Here is a 15,224-nt window from a genome sequence, read left to right as displayed (position 1 = left end):
ATGGGACAAACACCAAATTGAGACTGCATGAAGAATTCTGCAAAACTACCCTCCATGTACAATGTAAAACACCAAATAATGCATGCAGAGCAGAATAACCGCGAATGATCAAAATCCAGAAAAGAGCCGATAAATTCTACAACCACCTAAAAGGAAGCGATTCCCAAACCTTCCATAACAAAGCCATCACCTACAGAGAAATGAACCTGGAGGAGAGCCCCCTAATCAAGCTGGTCCTGGGGCTCTGTTCACAAACACAAACAGACCCCACAGAGCCCCAGGACAGCAACACAATTAGACCCAACCAAATCATGAGAAAACAAAAAGATAATTACTTGACAAATTTGGAACGATTTTCCAAAAAAACATAGCAAATTAGAACGCTATTTGGTCCTAAACAGACAGTACACAGTGGCAGAATACCTGACCACTGTAACTGACCCAAAATTAAGGAAATCTTTGACTATGTACAGACTTCGTGAGCATAGCCTTGCTATTGAGAAAGGCCGCCAAAGGCAGACCTGGCTCTTAAGAGAAGACAGGGTATGTGCACACACTGCCCACAAAATGAAGTGGAAACTGAGCTGCACTTCCTAATCTCCTGCCAAATGTATGACCATATTAGAGAAACATATTTCCCTCAGATTACACAGACAAACAAAGAATTTGAAAACAAATCCAATTTTGATAAACTCCCATATCTATTGGGTGAAATACCACAGTGTGCAATCACAGCAGCAAGATGTGTGACCTGTTGCCACAAGAAAAGGGCAACCAGTGAAGAACAAACACCATTGTATAACAACCTATATTTATGTTTATTTAGTTTCCCTTTTGTAATTTAACTATTTGCACATCATTACAAATAATGTAAATAGAGATAATATGACATTTGAAATATCTTTATTCTTTTTGAACTTTTGTGAGTGTAATGTTCACTGTTAATTTTTTATTGTTTATTTCACTTTTGTTTATTATCTATTTCACTTGCTTGGCAATGTAAACATGTTTCCCATGCCAATAAAGTTCTTTAAATTGAAATTGAATTGAGAGAGAGAGAGGGAGAGAGAGAATAGAGAGAAGAGACAGACAGAGAGCGAGAGATACAGTAGGCCTACAGTACAGTAACAGTATGTTGCCACAGCCCAGGCCACTGTAGTCTCTACTGACAGCTGGGTCAGTGAGGACCAGCCACTGAGAACCAGCCAGCAGCCACAGCCACAGGGGTCTAACCAGTAACTCCAGGGGTGGCCAGGCAGGAAGAAGCAGAGCCTGTCAGACTGGCTCACCCAGTCCCCTGTGGCTGTCCCAACTCCCCTGAACGGATCACCCTCACACAATGGCTGGCCCTCTCTTAGACCAATTAGACAGTGTCATAAACAGGTTATCTTAAAGATGATTATTTCCGTACAGTCATCTAAATGCCACCCTGCGTGTGTGTGCAGGGGTAAAATGGAGATTTGAGAGGTGAGGCGGCCCTACACCAGGGGCGAGCCGGTATGGGTGGGGAAGATGGGAGAGTTGGACATGGATCTATAATTGCATTTTCGTAGTGGCATAGAGTAGAGCAGAGGTATTTCTAGGATTTAGGCTACACACGAGGCACAGGTTTTTAGTAGGGTCCAGGTACAAAATTGCATGCAATTCTACGTGCAATTCTACGTATACTCCTACACAAAATGTTTTTTTCATGAGCACCAACAAGTGAAGTTCATAGCAGCATACAGTGCCTTCAGAAAGTATTCACACCTCTTGACTTTTTCCACATTTTGTTGTGTTACAGTCTGAATTTAAAATGGATACAATTTAGATTTTTTTTGTCACTGGCCTACACACAATACCCCATAATGTAAATAAAAAATAAAAAGCTGAAATGTCTTAAATCAATAAGTATTCAAACCCTTTGTTATGTTAAGCCTGAATAAGTTCAGGAGTAAACATTTGCTTAACAAGTCACATAATAAATTGCATGGACTCTGTGTGCACTGATAGTGTATAACATGATTTATGAATGGCTACCTCATCTCTGTACCCCACGCATACTATTATGTGTAAGGTCCCTCAGTCGAGCAATGAATATCAAACACAGATTTAACCACAAAGACCAAGGCACCTACTGGTAGATAGATTAAAAAAAAGGATGCATTACATTTCCCTTTTAGCATGGTGAAATGTATTAATTACACTTTAGATGTTGTATCAATACACCCAGTCACTACAAAGATACATACGTCCTTCCTAGGGCTGCGGCGGTCACAAAATTGTGTCAGCCGGTGATTGTCAAGCAAATAACTGCCGGTCTCACGGTAATTGACCGTTAATTAACATAAACATATTTAGCATCAACTGGCTTCCATACCTAGCCTACAAGCCACTGACGCTGACCTTTGGAACATTTACTGTAACCAGCATCCTCACCCAGTGAGCACTGACTGACACCGGACATCCATGGACGTTGAAAAAGAATTGAAATTTTGTCAGTCCACCCTGGCCTTTATGTTAACTTCCAAATCTGAACCTATCATAGACGTATTTCACAAATTTGTATAGTACAATACAGTGAGTAGAGCACAGTAGAGTACAGTACAATATGCGAGACCAAGTTAAGACCAAGGGGTCCGAGACCGAGTCAAGACTGAGACCAGAAAAATGCGAGCCCAGTTCAAGACCATGATTGTAATTGTGTCAAATCGCCACCATAAGAGTTCAAAATTATCTGTGTTCATATTTCAAAAGAACATTCACGTATGGATTCTTTAGACATTCAGAATGGTGAAAAAATGTATGCTGAGGGCAATAGAGAGCTACTCTACAAATTATAGCTAACCCAAACAGGTGTATAATAGATAAAAAGATCAAATAAGTTACAACTTCCCCCGGTCACCCCTTACTAATTAGTGAGGGCGCAACTTTGAAACAATTTCCCCACAAGAAAATTCTGATGAGTGCGACAAAGTTTATCGATATTTTTCAGTGAAAGTATAGGACAGTAATGTTACCAGTAAAGGAGGAAGCCCAAGTTTCAATAGGCGATAAGAAATAAATGTGTCATGAAAGTAGTGTGGATATTTAGCTTGGCGAAGCGTTTGTATGCACTGACTGAATGGGAGACCAAGTCATTATCCGAAACCGAGTCAAGACCGAGTAAAAATGTATCATACACCGAGACAAGACCAAGACACTCAATATGTGGTCTCATGACCGGGCTCGAGTACTACAACACTGCGGTTTAGTATAGATCAGGGAGCCATGATGTAATTTCGTCACCGCAATTCCGTTACAGGGTGTAAATCCACTTCACTTACTGTAGTTCAATAACCAAAAGAGATGTACTTCAAACTCAAGGTGCCAGGTCATAGCTGAAACCCCATTGTTTCTGCAGACATCTTTGAATCTTAAAGGTGCTACACATATGATTTCTTAGAATGTCTGCATTGTAATTTAGTGTAGGGAATCATTGTACCATGAAAATCGCTGGACATATATTTTCAATAACAAAAAATATCGTTTTTACAGCTACTGTATTTGAAGCTGGCAGACCAAAACTGAAAATTACTTTTGGTTTTGGTCCACCAGCTTCAAACAGTGATTTTGGTCCACCTGCTTCAAAAAGCTGTAAAAACAATATTTTGTGTTATTGAAAAGATATTTCACACCGATTTGGATGGTACAATGATTTCCTACACTATTCAGTGCTTGTTTTCTCACATAATCTGAAATTGAGCGAACAGTGTAAAAATTTTGCGACCAGGAAATGAGAGCTATTTCCACAAGATAACAAAGCCTCAAATTCAGAACAGCTTTCCCATTTTGACAACAGATGCCGCTCCGGAGAGAGAAATCAATAGGTGACTATCACACCCAATCACAACACTAGCGGGTCATTCCATCCACTATTACTGCAGATATATTATGGACCTTTTCTGAAATTACAATGCAAAGATTATAACAAATCCTATGTTTAGCACCTTCAAATCGGAGCAAATATTTAACCGTTTTTGGAAAACATGGTCGCATAAATACCTGAGAGAGATTTTACCATAATTCCATTACCAACGTTTGTATCTGCACAGTTCTTCCACTAGCTTTTGTAAATGTTTCAATGAAAATGTTTTAAAGTATTTTTTGTGCATAGACTTGTATGGTTTGGTAAACTTGGAAATCAATGGTTGTTGGCATACATTTTAAAGTGAAGAAATGGAGTCAAAGCGTAATTCCGTTAACATGGAATTGCCCTGTAGGCAAAATTTGCATAACCAAAGGTACTGGGGCGCAGCCCCCCTGGCTCTCGTTTGGATCACAGGTGCAGGTGAACAGCCCTGGCCGGCACTGGCCCAATTGAATCTCTCTGTGTGTGTGTGTGTGTGTGTGTGTGTGTGTGTGTGTGTATCCTGATCTGAATCTCTTCCTCTCCAGTCAACCCCTCTCCCCTGTAGCCTTCCTGCCAAGTCTGATGATACTGGACTGGGGCATTATTTAAGTCTCCAGGGGGTCCTTCAAGGTGCTAGATTATCCCCCATCGTCACAGGCCCCTAATTAACAGTTTGACTGAGACTAAATAGAACCCGATGCCTTGAGAAAAACACTAATAATCTATTGCTCTGGTCTCCACCCTTCATCTGCCAAACCCAGATTAGGCTGTTCTAAGGCCCCTCCAACCTGGCTGGGTTTGGGGTGAGGACAGAGCATCTAAATGGCTACTGGGGGGTGACACACACATCTTTCAAATAAGTTTAAGTGCAGCCCAGCCGTCTGCCCCCCTCCCCCGCCTGGACCCCCATATTCCCCTAAACAGCTAATCCAGTCTTTATCATAATCTGCTGGGGAGCTTGGACTGTCTGCTAGGGGAATAGAGGAAAGACCACCGCTACGATTCTGGGTCTGAGAGCGTTGAGAGCGACGACAGCAAATTAAATCTAATTTAATGGGTCCTACACTCTCAGAGAGCACTCTAAATCCTAGTCTCCTAAAAACCAAGAGGCATAGAAACGTCTGGTGCTACAGTAGAATGGCTCCATCAGGACCCATAAACTCTGGACAGACCGTACAGAGTGACCCTAGACTGGCCATCGTAACTCATCTGGCTCTTACTCTCAAGGGGTAGGTCCCAAAGGGCACTCTATTCTCTACATTGTGCCCTTCTTTTGGGTAGTGCACTAAAGTAGTAGGAATAGGGTGCCATTTGGGACAAATCCCTAGACTCCTCCACTCCAATCCCCTTCTCACTAATAGTCCTGTTGTATTTAGAATGATAACTCTGTGACAGTGTGTTCTAGATCACAAATCAACTAACTTTAATTTACAGAACAGAGCAATCAACCACAGGCAGCATCCCAAATGGAACCCTTTTACCTTTATAGTGCCCTACTTATAGTGCTTTACTTTTGACCTGAGCCCTATGAGCTCATTTCAAACTCATTTTCTACAAATATACAGCCCTGCTGCCCCTTCACAGCCCTCTGTAAATAGAGTAGGAAGGGAACAACCACATCACAGGCGCACACACACACACACACACACACACACACACACACACACACACACACACACACACACACACACACACACACACACACACACACACACACACACACACACACACACACACACACACACAGCTGTGTTTTTACCCAACAACACTCAAACCGGCATGGCATGGCCCGGGGCCTCCAGAGCGAGCCGGGCGGTGTTGCTCGTCGGTCTGGGTTTGAGTTACGGCTGAGAGAAAGACATAGACGACCCAGAACTTACCAAAACAGCTGAGGCCTCACAGCCTAGAAGGCAGCAGGGTTAGTTGGCAGGGTCAGCTGGCACCCTCCACCTCTCCACCACCTCACAGTGAGACAGGGTGTGTCTGAAAATGTTACTAGCTGTCAAATCCTTTCAAAAGTTCATTGGATGAAAGGTTCCAAGGTCCTCCGTCGGACCTCCTCCTCCAATTTGCATTGAGAGGAATCGAGGTAGTAAGGACGTAGGAGGCAAGGATTTGACGGCTAGTACATTTTTCAGACGCAGCCGCAGACACATGGCAGGCCCGGGCCTTTGAGCATTTCTACATCACACGTGGGTTTGGCTCCTCACTCTGCCTAACTAAAAACAGATTACCATAACCGACCAACGTGTCTGTTTACCAAGACAGACAGCCGGGAGAGCAAATAATGGAGGTCACAGAAATTATAACTGTGGTTGTGTCCCAAATGGCACCATATTCCCTATATAGTGCATACGTTTTGACCAGGACCCATATGTAGGGTGCACTATGTAGGGGACAGAGTGTCATTTGGGACACACACTGTGTGCTCCGCAGCACTCTCTCTAGTTCCCAGCATGTATTTCAATTAAACACAGAGCAGTGGGAAATTACAGAGCATTAACAAGAACGGAGGGAAACGGATATTATAAACATATTTATAATATAATAAATATTTATATTATAAACATTTTAGGGAGGATTTTTTATGTTGCATGGTCTAGATTTGAAGGCTGGAAAATATGTATTGATTGGATGGATGGATGGATGGATGGATGGATGGATGGATGGATGGATGGATGTGTTTGGTGATTCCAGTGGAATCAAATGTTTTTCCAGGGTATTAAGAGTGTTTTATATTATTATAATAATTATAATCTAATTTTATGAGGCTGGGACATCTAAAATTCCCATGAGAAGGTGTGTTGTTTTCTGTCGGTTCAGTAAGCCTATGTAAATGAGCTTTTCATTGCAAACCTGGACCAGTAGTATTCAGATCTAGAAATTCCTTTTTAAAACATAACAGTTCCATTCATTCTAATTGTGCTGTTCCAGGGCTGTCGATCCTTGTTAAATGACCACATTGGGTTGAAATGGCTTCTATAAAGAATATTGGCAGTAAATGACATGACTTTGTTAAATTACTCAATCAAATCCAGTAGAGAACATCTGGCAACAGCAATCAACAAAAGCAGAAGTTTTCTTTATTCTGTTCATGTTGGCAAGAGGTATATAATGAATAGCAGTTTGCTTACTGTGTTTGTTTTTGTACATACGTGTGACTTTGACTGAATTTGTACATTAAGTGTGTGTGTGTGTGTGTGTGTGTGTGTGTGTGTGTGTGTGTGTGTGTGTGTGTGTGTGTGTGTGTGTGTATATTCTTGTCATTTTCTGATCATTGATGCAGAAAGAGGAGAATCAGGCGATGTGATGGGTGGCAGGCGCCAGGCAGCCCTGTCAGCCTGAGAGACAATGCAGCAGTGATAAAACAGCAGAGAGCCCACTACAGTAATGTAAGGGCTGGAAGCACAAGGACCTTTTGATGGAGGGGCAGGCAGGAGGAAGCTATGGCTAAACGCAGCCTGCATTCCGCTCTGTGTCTACTCTCCTTTAACACCTCACCACTCAGCTACCACTATACTGCAGTCAGCCCCTCCCTCACACAGCCACACTTGAAATGAGGGGAAAACCCTGAGTGTGTGTGTGTGTGTGGTGGGTGGGGGGGATACAGTACAATGGGCACCTGACACAAGGAGAGGGGGATTAAGGGAGGGATAGATGGAGGGAAAAGGAAGGGAGTGGAGGAAGTGAGAGGAAGGGAGTGAAAGAGGGAGACTGGAAAATAATGGTCATCATGTCCCCGTTTCCAGGGCTGTTGTGTCCTCTGTACTGATCCATCATACTTGGTCACACAATGGCAAAAGAGAGCGAGAGAGCGAGATGCTGTGGAGAGAGGGTGGAGGCATATACAGTCAGGAGTGAACCACACAACATTAACCACAGTACCCCTCCCCCTGAACACTTTACTACCAGCACCGAAGATGTACAGCACACACTAATTACCCTAACACCATCAACCATCTCTGTCAGAATACAGCAGGAGAGAAGAGGAACTTAGGAGATGGTAATTTTAGGTAAAGGATATAAGTTTCTGTTGTGTTCAGTAAATCAGTCTAGCCAGGTCACTGCAATCTGCTCCCCTGCTTCCCTCCTTGCTCCCCCTCTTCTCCCTGCGTCTCTCTCCGAGGGTCTTGTGCACATGCTGCACATGCATAATACATCAGGCAGTGGTCAGGTGCAGTGGCAGTGAAGGGAACCCCTCTCCCTCTGCAGCACATGTACTCAATGGAGAGGAGACCCCCCTCTGCACCACATGCTGCACTCACCAATGCAGCTTCCCTCACAAGGGTTGGTTAGTGCTAAAATCCACCTGCAGCCCCTTCCCCTGCATCTCTTCCATCTCAATTTCTCTCTCTCTCTTCTCCTTCCCTCCCTCTATCCATCTCTCTCCATCTCTCTTCTGCTCCTGTCACAGCACTAGAAGTCCTTCCCCAGTATTCATCTACAATATACTGTAGTATCTGTGAAGAAAATTAAATTGTTTGATATTCACCTCGTTAATCATTATATTCTCTACAGACCTGAAACCGCAATGACTAGATGCACATGATGGAGGAAGGAGCGGAGTCACAAAAGCCAAATTGAGCTGTTTTCCAGTCCATTAATGAAGTGTTTGTAATGAAAATCACATTTGCAGTTTCACATGTAAGAAAACGCCACATCTCAAAATTTCAATTTCACATGTGAAATTGCAGGTTCACATTTTTTACAAACGAGGGCTCATATTCAGTGTATTTGCATATGTACATATGAACCACGCTAATGGTTTAGAAGGTTACTTTTTATGAAATGTTTATCTAATGGCCGCATGCTAATTTCTAACTGCTAGCTAGCTTAGTGATAGGAGATATCTAGCCTTCTATTTCGTCCTAGCTAGCTATTTTTAGCTTCTGTTATTGTTAACTGTCCATTGGTTTTTGCTACATGTAATACACAGGGCTAAAAGGGATTTTAATAATGTTTTTGAAAATGTGTGAATGTGTTTGCTGGAATTAATGTAAACTGATACAACAATGCGATGTAAAAACAAATTGACATTGTGAGGTTAAAGAAAGTTTTGCATCACTTAATGCAAAACCTTCTACTTCGGCGCTGTCATTTACAAAACAGCCTCCAACACCCTACTCAACAAACTGGATGCAGTCTATCACAGTGCCATCTGTTTTGTCACCAAAGCCCCATATACTACCCACCACTGCGACCTGTACGCTCTCGTTGGCTGGCCCTCGCTTCATACTCGTCGCCAAACCCACTGGCTCTAGGTCATCTACAAGTCTCTGCTAGGTAAAGCCCCACCTTATCTCAGCTCACTGGTCACCATAGCAGCACCCACCCGTAGCACGCGCTCCAGCAGGTATATCTCACTGGTCACCCCCAAAGCCAATTCTTCCTTTGGCCGCCTCTCATTCCAGTACTTTGCTGCCAATGACTGGAACGAACTGCAAAAATTACTAAAGCTGGAGACTCTTACCTCCCTCACTATCTTTAAGCACCAGCTGTCAGAGCAGCACCTGTACATAGCTCATCTGTAAATAGCCCATCCAATCTACCTCATCCCCATACTGTATTTATTTATTTATCTTGCTCCTTTGCACCCCCGTATCTCTACTTGCACATTCATCTTCTGCACATTCTACCATTCCAGTGTTTAATTGCTATATTGTAATTACTTCGCCACTATGGCCTATTTATTGCCTTTACCTCCCTTTTCCTACCTCATTTGCACATGCTGTATATAGACTTTTCTACTGTATTATTGATTGTATGTTTGTTTATTCCATGTGTAACTCTGTCTTGTTGTATGTGTCGAACTGCTTTGATTTATCTTGGCCAGGTCGCAGTTGCAAATGAGAACTTGTTCTCAACTAGCCTACCTGGTTAAATAAAGGTGAAATAAAATCATGCCGGCCGTATTTCTGCCTGCTTGAATGGCGAATAGATCAGATACACATGAAAACGTGAAATGACCGCGGGAATCGATAGAACATAGTTTAGAGAGGCACAAAAACAATTCATTCAAAATAAGTGAATCTTTCCTTTAAACCTCATACACTAGCAACTTGGGGTCATTTTAACCCCAGAGGCATATTTGTTATCCTAGCCCAAAGGTGGTTTATTCAATTATTTTCCATTTTCATGACTTTGTCAATCAACTTGTTCTTAAAAAAAAATCTAAATCATTGTTTAGTGTTTCTGTATCAAAATGTACTTTGGGTTCATTTGACCCCAACCAAAAACACCTAATCCCAACTATAGTAATTTGATGGATAAGGCCTTTATTTAAATAAAGGTTTCTCTTCTCTGGAGATAAAATAACAAGTTATCCATACCACCAGAGGGTGGAGGGGGACTTCTATCAGTGATTTTGCCCAGATACAGTGCACCTGCAGAGACGGAGCCCCTTATGTACTTGCCTATGGTTATGACTGGTTATAACTAGGTATGACCATGTACAAAATCTAAATTATCTTACATATATGCTTAGTTGCAGTCAAAACAGCTCATAAAAGTCTGTCAGTGGTATGAATACTTGGTAGAACCAGCTACTCTCTGAATGTACACATAGTGCTGTATTGGTGTGTATTCCCCCCCAAAAATAGTTATTCCTATAATTTCCTCCAATATTATATATGTGCAACTTGTTATGGTATTTGGGTTGCTCTAACATTTGGTTTGAAGTGACATTGAGGCTTTTAGCATGCTTTTTGAAGCATTTATTCAAAAACCACCTTTTTTGTAAGGGCGGGAGAGGGAGGTGCGAATAGAAAACAGCTATGATGATCAGCTCACTCACCCATTGTTATTGTATTATAGCTATGTTTTATCTCTTAAGAGAAGATTGACAAGGATGTGGATTTTCAAACTATCTGCATTGTGTTTGAATGGTGCTGAGATTAGCTATGCAACTGTACATCAACACATTCTTGGCACAGGGAAGGACGAGGCTATCTCAGCTAACTATCTCTCCCAATTGAGAATAGATAATTCAGAAGCTCGCCTCTGTCGTTTGCCTCTAGTGGTGATATCTATCTAGTGTAAAATCAAAGGCAGAACTGCCTCTAAAACAATAATAACCCAACTGAGAAGAGATCACCTCTGTGTGAATCTGAATTTGATGCTATATCCTTTGACAGAAGCCCTACATACTCACACCTACCTACTCACAATCTCCCTCCATCTGGTACACTTTACATTTACATTTACATTTTAGTCATTTAGCAGACGCTCTTATCCAGAGCGACTTACAGTAGTGATTGCATACAATTCATACATTTCATTTTAATTACAAGCATTTTTTTTTTTGTACTGGCCCCCCGTGGGAAGACTTTGAAGACACGCGTTCACAGTAAAGCATAAGCCTTCATCTGTACATTTTGTTCTATCTGTACTGGTTGCCAACTGAAATACCTGGGCTACTAAATGTGAACGTGTTTGAATATAAACACACTAAATATTATGCAAATTAATATCTAAATATATTATAAAATAGATGATATGGATGATATATTTAGTCAGTGCAGTTCTTTACTCTACAGTAGGCTACACAATATCTCTCACTGTACTATTGTATGTCCTCCTCGCCATGAACAGACTTCTCTCCTTGCTGCGTGCTGCGGCAGTATGTTTAGCCCCTTCCATACCAACTAACAAAGTCCTGCACGTGGTTTGGAAGAGATGCGTAAAGCTGAATTTTATTGGCATCTCCTTCACTTCCATTATGGAATAGAATGTGCAGGTCCAGTGATTGATTTTGCGCAATAAGAGGACAACATTTGCACACCGAGCAATCTGCAGTAACAAACAACACATTACATAATCACAGCCTCATTACTAATGCATAACGTGTCAAAATTCATCTAACAATCCACATGGTGATATAACACGCCACTGCTATACTGTGTCTGCTATAATTGATTATATTGGGCGGGACATCTCTGCTCCTATAGTCCACGGAGAAGGTACACTGGAAACATCTGCAACATAATAAGATGGAGAGGATAGCTGTGCCAAAAATGCTATCAGCCTACAAACTAAACTCCCACAAATAATGGATTCTTCAGACTTCATCTGATATTATGATGATGTTAAAAAATTTTGCTTAAATTTGTGGATTTTGGAGAGCCAGTGCGAGACGCATTAATTTTTATCATTTTAATTACTTGAATTATGTTCTATTAGTCACTGATGAAAACAATGAGAATAAGACACTCCAAGGCCATTAGAAAACTGAAAATGACATCCTGATAATCATTCCAAAATGTATGTTAATATCTTCTTTTACACCTCAATAACTTCACAGTATTGCATTATTTTGGACAGCTCATTGTAATATGCATCCAGCATAGGCTATCCTTTCACAAAGTAGTATTCCAGCACTTACTTTAAGGAGGTGTATCATGCGTAAAATTAAATTGAGCCCTCAAAAGAATGTATTGGTTAACAGATTGTGGTTTCTATGGAAACGTAGTAGGTCCAACCAGAGGCAGAGAGGGTTAGATTAAAGTAACTGTCCAGTGAAAATCAAATTTGAAAAATGATCATATTCGGTTTGCTCATACCAAATTAATGTTGTTGACTTTCCTTGTAGTTGTGGACAAAGCATAAGTTAGAGAAAAAACACTCAATAAAACCCCATCTCAAACTTGTTTTTGAAACAAAATGTAAAAAAACAAAAAAGCTGTCTTTGGCCAAGACAGGCCCGTATGTGATTGGTCCAGCAGCTTTTTCCTTTTTTCCAAATTCTCTGGTGGGGAGATGGATCTTTCTCGAGAATAGGGAAGACACAGGCTCAGGAGTGCGCACTCACTTCACACAAGCAAGCAAGCTAGCTAGCAAGCCAAGCAAGCCACAGCTGGTGTTAGCAAAAAGGACAGAGCCAATGGAACAACTACTGTATCTCGCCAGTCACTTCTATTTCAAATGACGTGGTTTGTAAGAGTTGGCCTGCTGGCAATTTAGAAGCAGTTTGCTAACGTTAGCTATCGTGACTAACTTAGCTAGCTGGCTAGCCAACAAGAAAGCAGGTCCTCCACACACCAACCATCTCACCATTCCCGTCTATTTTAAATCTTATTTGTAGGTAAAAGTTATATGTCAAGAGGAAACCTAATTAGCTGTTGTTGACTCATATAGGTAGCAGAAGTAGCTTCACGACTAGCAAGTTAGGTAGCTAACAACAAAAATATCGGGAATATAGTGATAAAGCAAGGACAGAAATGAGTCTGCATTTATTGCTGTTCTAGTATAGTGTCCTAGTAGTTCCATTGTGCGTTTCCAAATCCTTAATCCATCCATACTATTTTACTTGGTGCAGCCGGGCTCGGTCAGGCTGCCCCAGTGGCCCCATGTTGTAGCTAATTTCAATATCCAAGTGTATGTGCGTCTCATTGACTGAGCTGTCAAATCAAATACTTTTTTACCAGTATACACACAAACCACTCTGTTGTTTACTAACAGGCCAAGTAGGGGCACAGCGCAAAGCTGCTTTTGAACATCCTTAACTAACATTTTATTAATATTGTAACAATCTTGAAGGTAATATTTCATATCTGGAACACTTTAAAGTCTCATAGTAGGATTTGTTAATTATTCAAAAGTGTTTTTCAAAAGTATTGGTCTCTTGTGAAAATGCATAGGGATCATATGCATAGGGAAGGCAACACTCTAGGAGAGAGAGGGTGCTTCACATTTCCAAGGAAGAGTATTTTCTTCCCCACATCTGATGTGACAGTTGTGGATGAATAAACACACCCATTTTTTAGAATGTTGATTAAATGCAGCAATGTTTAAAATACTTTCAGTGTGAGAAAACAACATCTTGGGCACTTTACGCAATAGATAAGACCTTTTTTTCCCAGTATTGTTGGTGCAACTAAAAGACACTAAATAAAACCAGCTTTTCACAAAACTCCTTCCACATAATGGGCCAGAGACATAACATATGGACATCCTCTGGAAGGGTCATCAGAGAGAGAGGGGGAGCATATCAGAAACACGGTAGGCTATGTGCACCTCTTTGTATATTTATTTTGATATCTATTTCGATATACACAATCTTGTAATTATAACCCTATAATAATTAGCATGGGTGCTTTGGGTCTTATAGCAGGGTATGTTTTTGGTCTTTTCTCCCCCCCTAATTCCAAAGCGCTTCAAATCCTCTGAACCAGTAGCAACCGCACCGCAGCAGCCTCCCTGAGTGACACAAGGCGATCTCAATTGATGTGCGATTATTTAGGACAGTGCCAATCAATATCTCAAGGCCCCTGCTCTTTCCTGCCTGATACCCCGCAAATAAAAGGAACTGATATATTTGATTGAGTCACCTTTCACCAAATCCTTTCAGCAAATGATCTATGTGAGAATAGCCTATATTGAATATGGAGACTACATTGTTGCTTCTTTGTACAGTGAATAGCCACGACTGCCCACTGCGCGTGGGCAAATCCGGTCATTGTTCGATTGCTCTCATTGGAGAGAGCAGGGTTTACACAAAGTAGGCTAATGTAGCCTATGTGTTCTAATTTCACTGTACATGGGCTGTATAGAAGAAAAAAACATACAATAAACAACATTAATTCCACACTTGTGCGATGGTCCCTCATTGGGATGTGATAATTGCATTTACACAAAGATAAATGTCGGGCTCTTACCTGCCACAGTGTATCTGTCCATGTAATTGAGCACATTCCCAAAACTGAGAATCCCAGCCGCAGCCGCCGGAGACCGGCATCTGAGCAGCGCGGCTCGGAATTTCTGCCCGGGCTTGCAGGGATGGAGGTCCGGGTTGGATTTCAGTCCAGGACTCATGCTGCCCGAGAGAGTGTGCACCTCATCAGAACTGCTGCAGCCCTCTATCTCGCATCCATCGCTCTCCACACACATCTTCTGACACGACAGATCCAGCGCAACAGAGAATCAGCCACAACGCACAGAAGGAAACGATCGATCAACGTTAGGACGCCTAGTAAACGGTTAAAAATCTCCAGCTGTGATTACTCGCAATACAAGATTAGACGCGTTGAAGATGTCGTCTTGTTAAGCGTTTGAGAGGGAGTCGCGTCTCGATATGGCTCATTTTACCAGCACACTGACAGCACTGACCGGCTCTTGCGCTCCTTAGGTTTTTCCCTGAGTACCATGAAGTCCTAGTGGAGGGGGTGTGACCTGGCTTAAAAACTCCGCCTCCTTGAGCCCCGCAGCGAATGAACATATTGGCACCTGATGTGTGGAGAGAATGCGGGGAATTGCAATTTCAGCGAGGTGTGTTTACCAGTGGCGATTTTAGCATGTAAATATTGGTGGGGAAAACAAATAAAAAAAAACAACGCAACACTAAACAATACATTAATTG

General features: G+C 41.8%; 1 protein-coding gene across 2 annotated transcripts in view; it reads right to left on the bottom strand.

Annotated features, from left to right (window-relative positions):
* spns2 (SPNS lysolipid transporter 2, sphingosine-1-phosphate) overlaps positions 1-15,017 on the bottom strand; it is a 135,700-nt gene extending 120,683 nt beyond the window's left edge. The window contains exon 1 of one of the 2 annotated variants that reach the window (XM_014195820.2): positions 14,524-15,017. In XM_014195820.2, the coding sequence (XP_014051295.1) occupies positions 14,524-14,755 (232 nt within the window). In that variant the 5' untranslated portion in view covers positions 14,756-15,017. The remainder of the gene's footprint in view (positions 1-14,523) is intronic. The other variant, XM_014195819.2, reaches the window with a different exon arrangement.
* Positions 15,018-15,224: the final 207 nt, after the last annotated feature.

The sequence above is a fragment of the Salmo salar genome, chromosome ssa04, assembly GCF_905237065.1.
Source record: "Salmo salar chromosome ssa04, Ssal_v3.1, whole genome shotgun sequence".
NCBI lineage: Eukaryota > Metazoa > Chordata > Actinopteri > Salmoniformes > Salmonidae > Salmo > Salmo salar.
The sequence above is the reverse complement of the archived record's forward strand: the minus strand, read 5'-3'. Positions and strand labels throughout refer to the sequence as shown.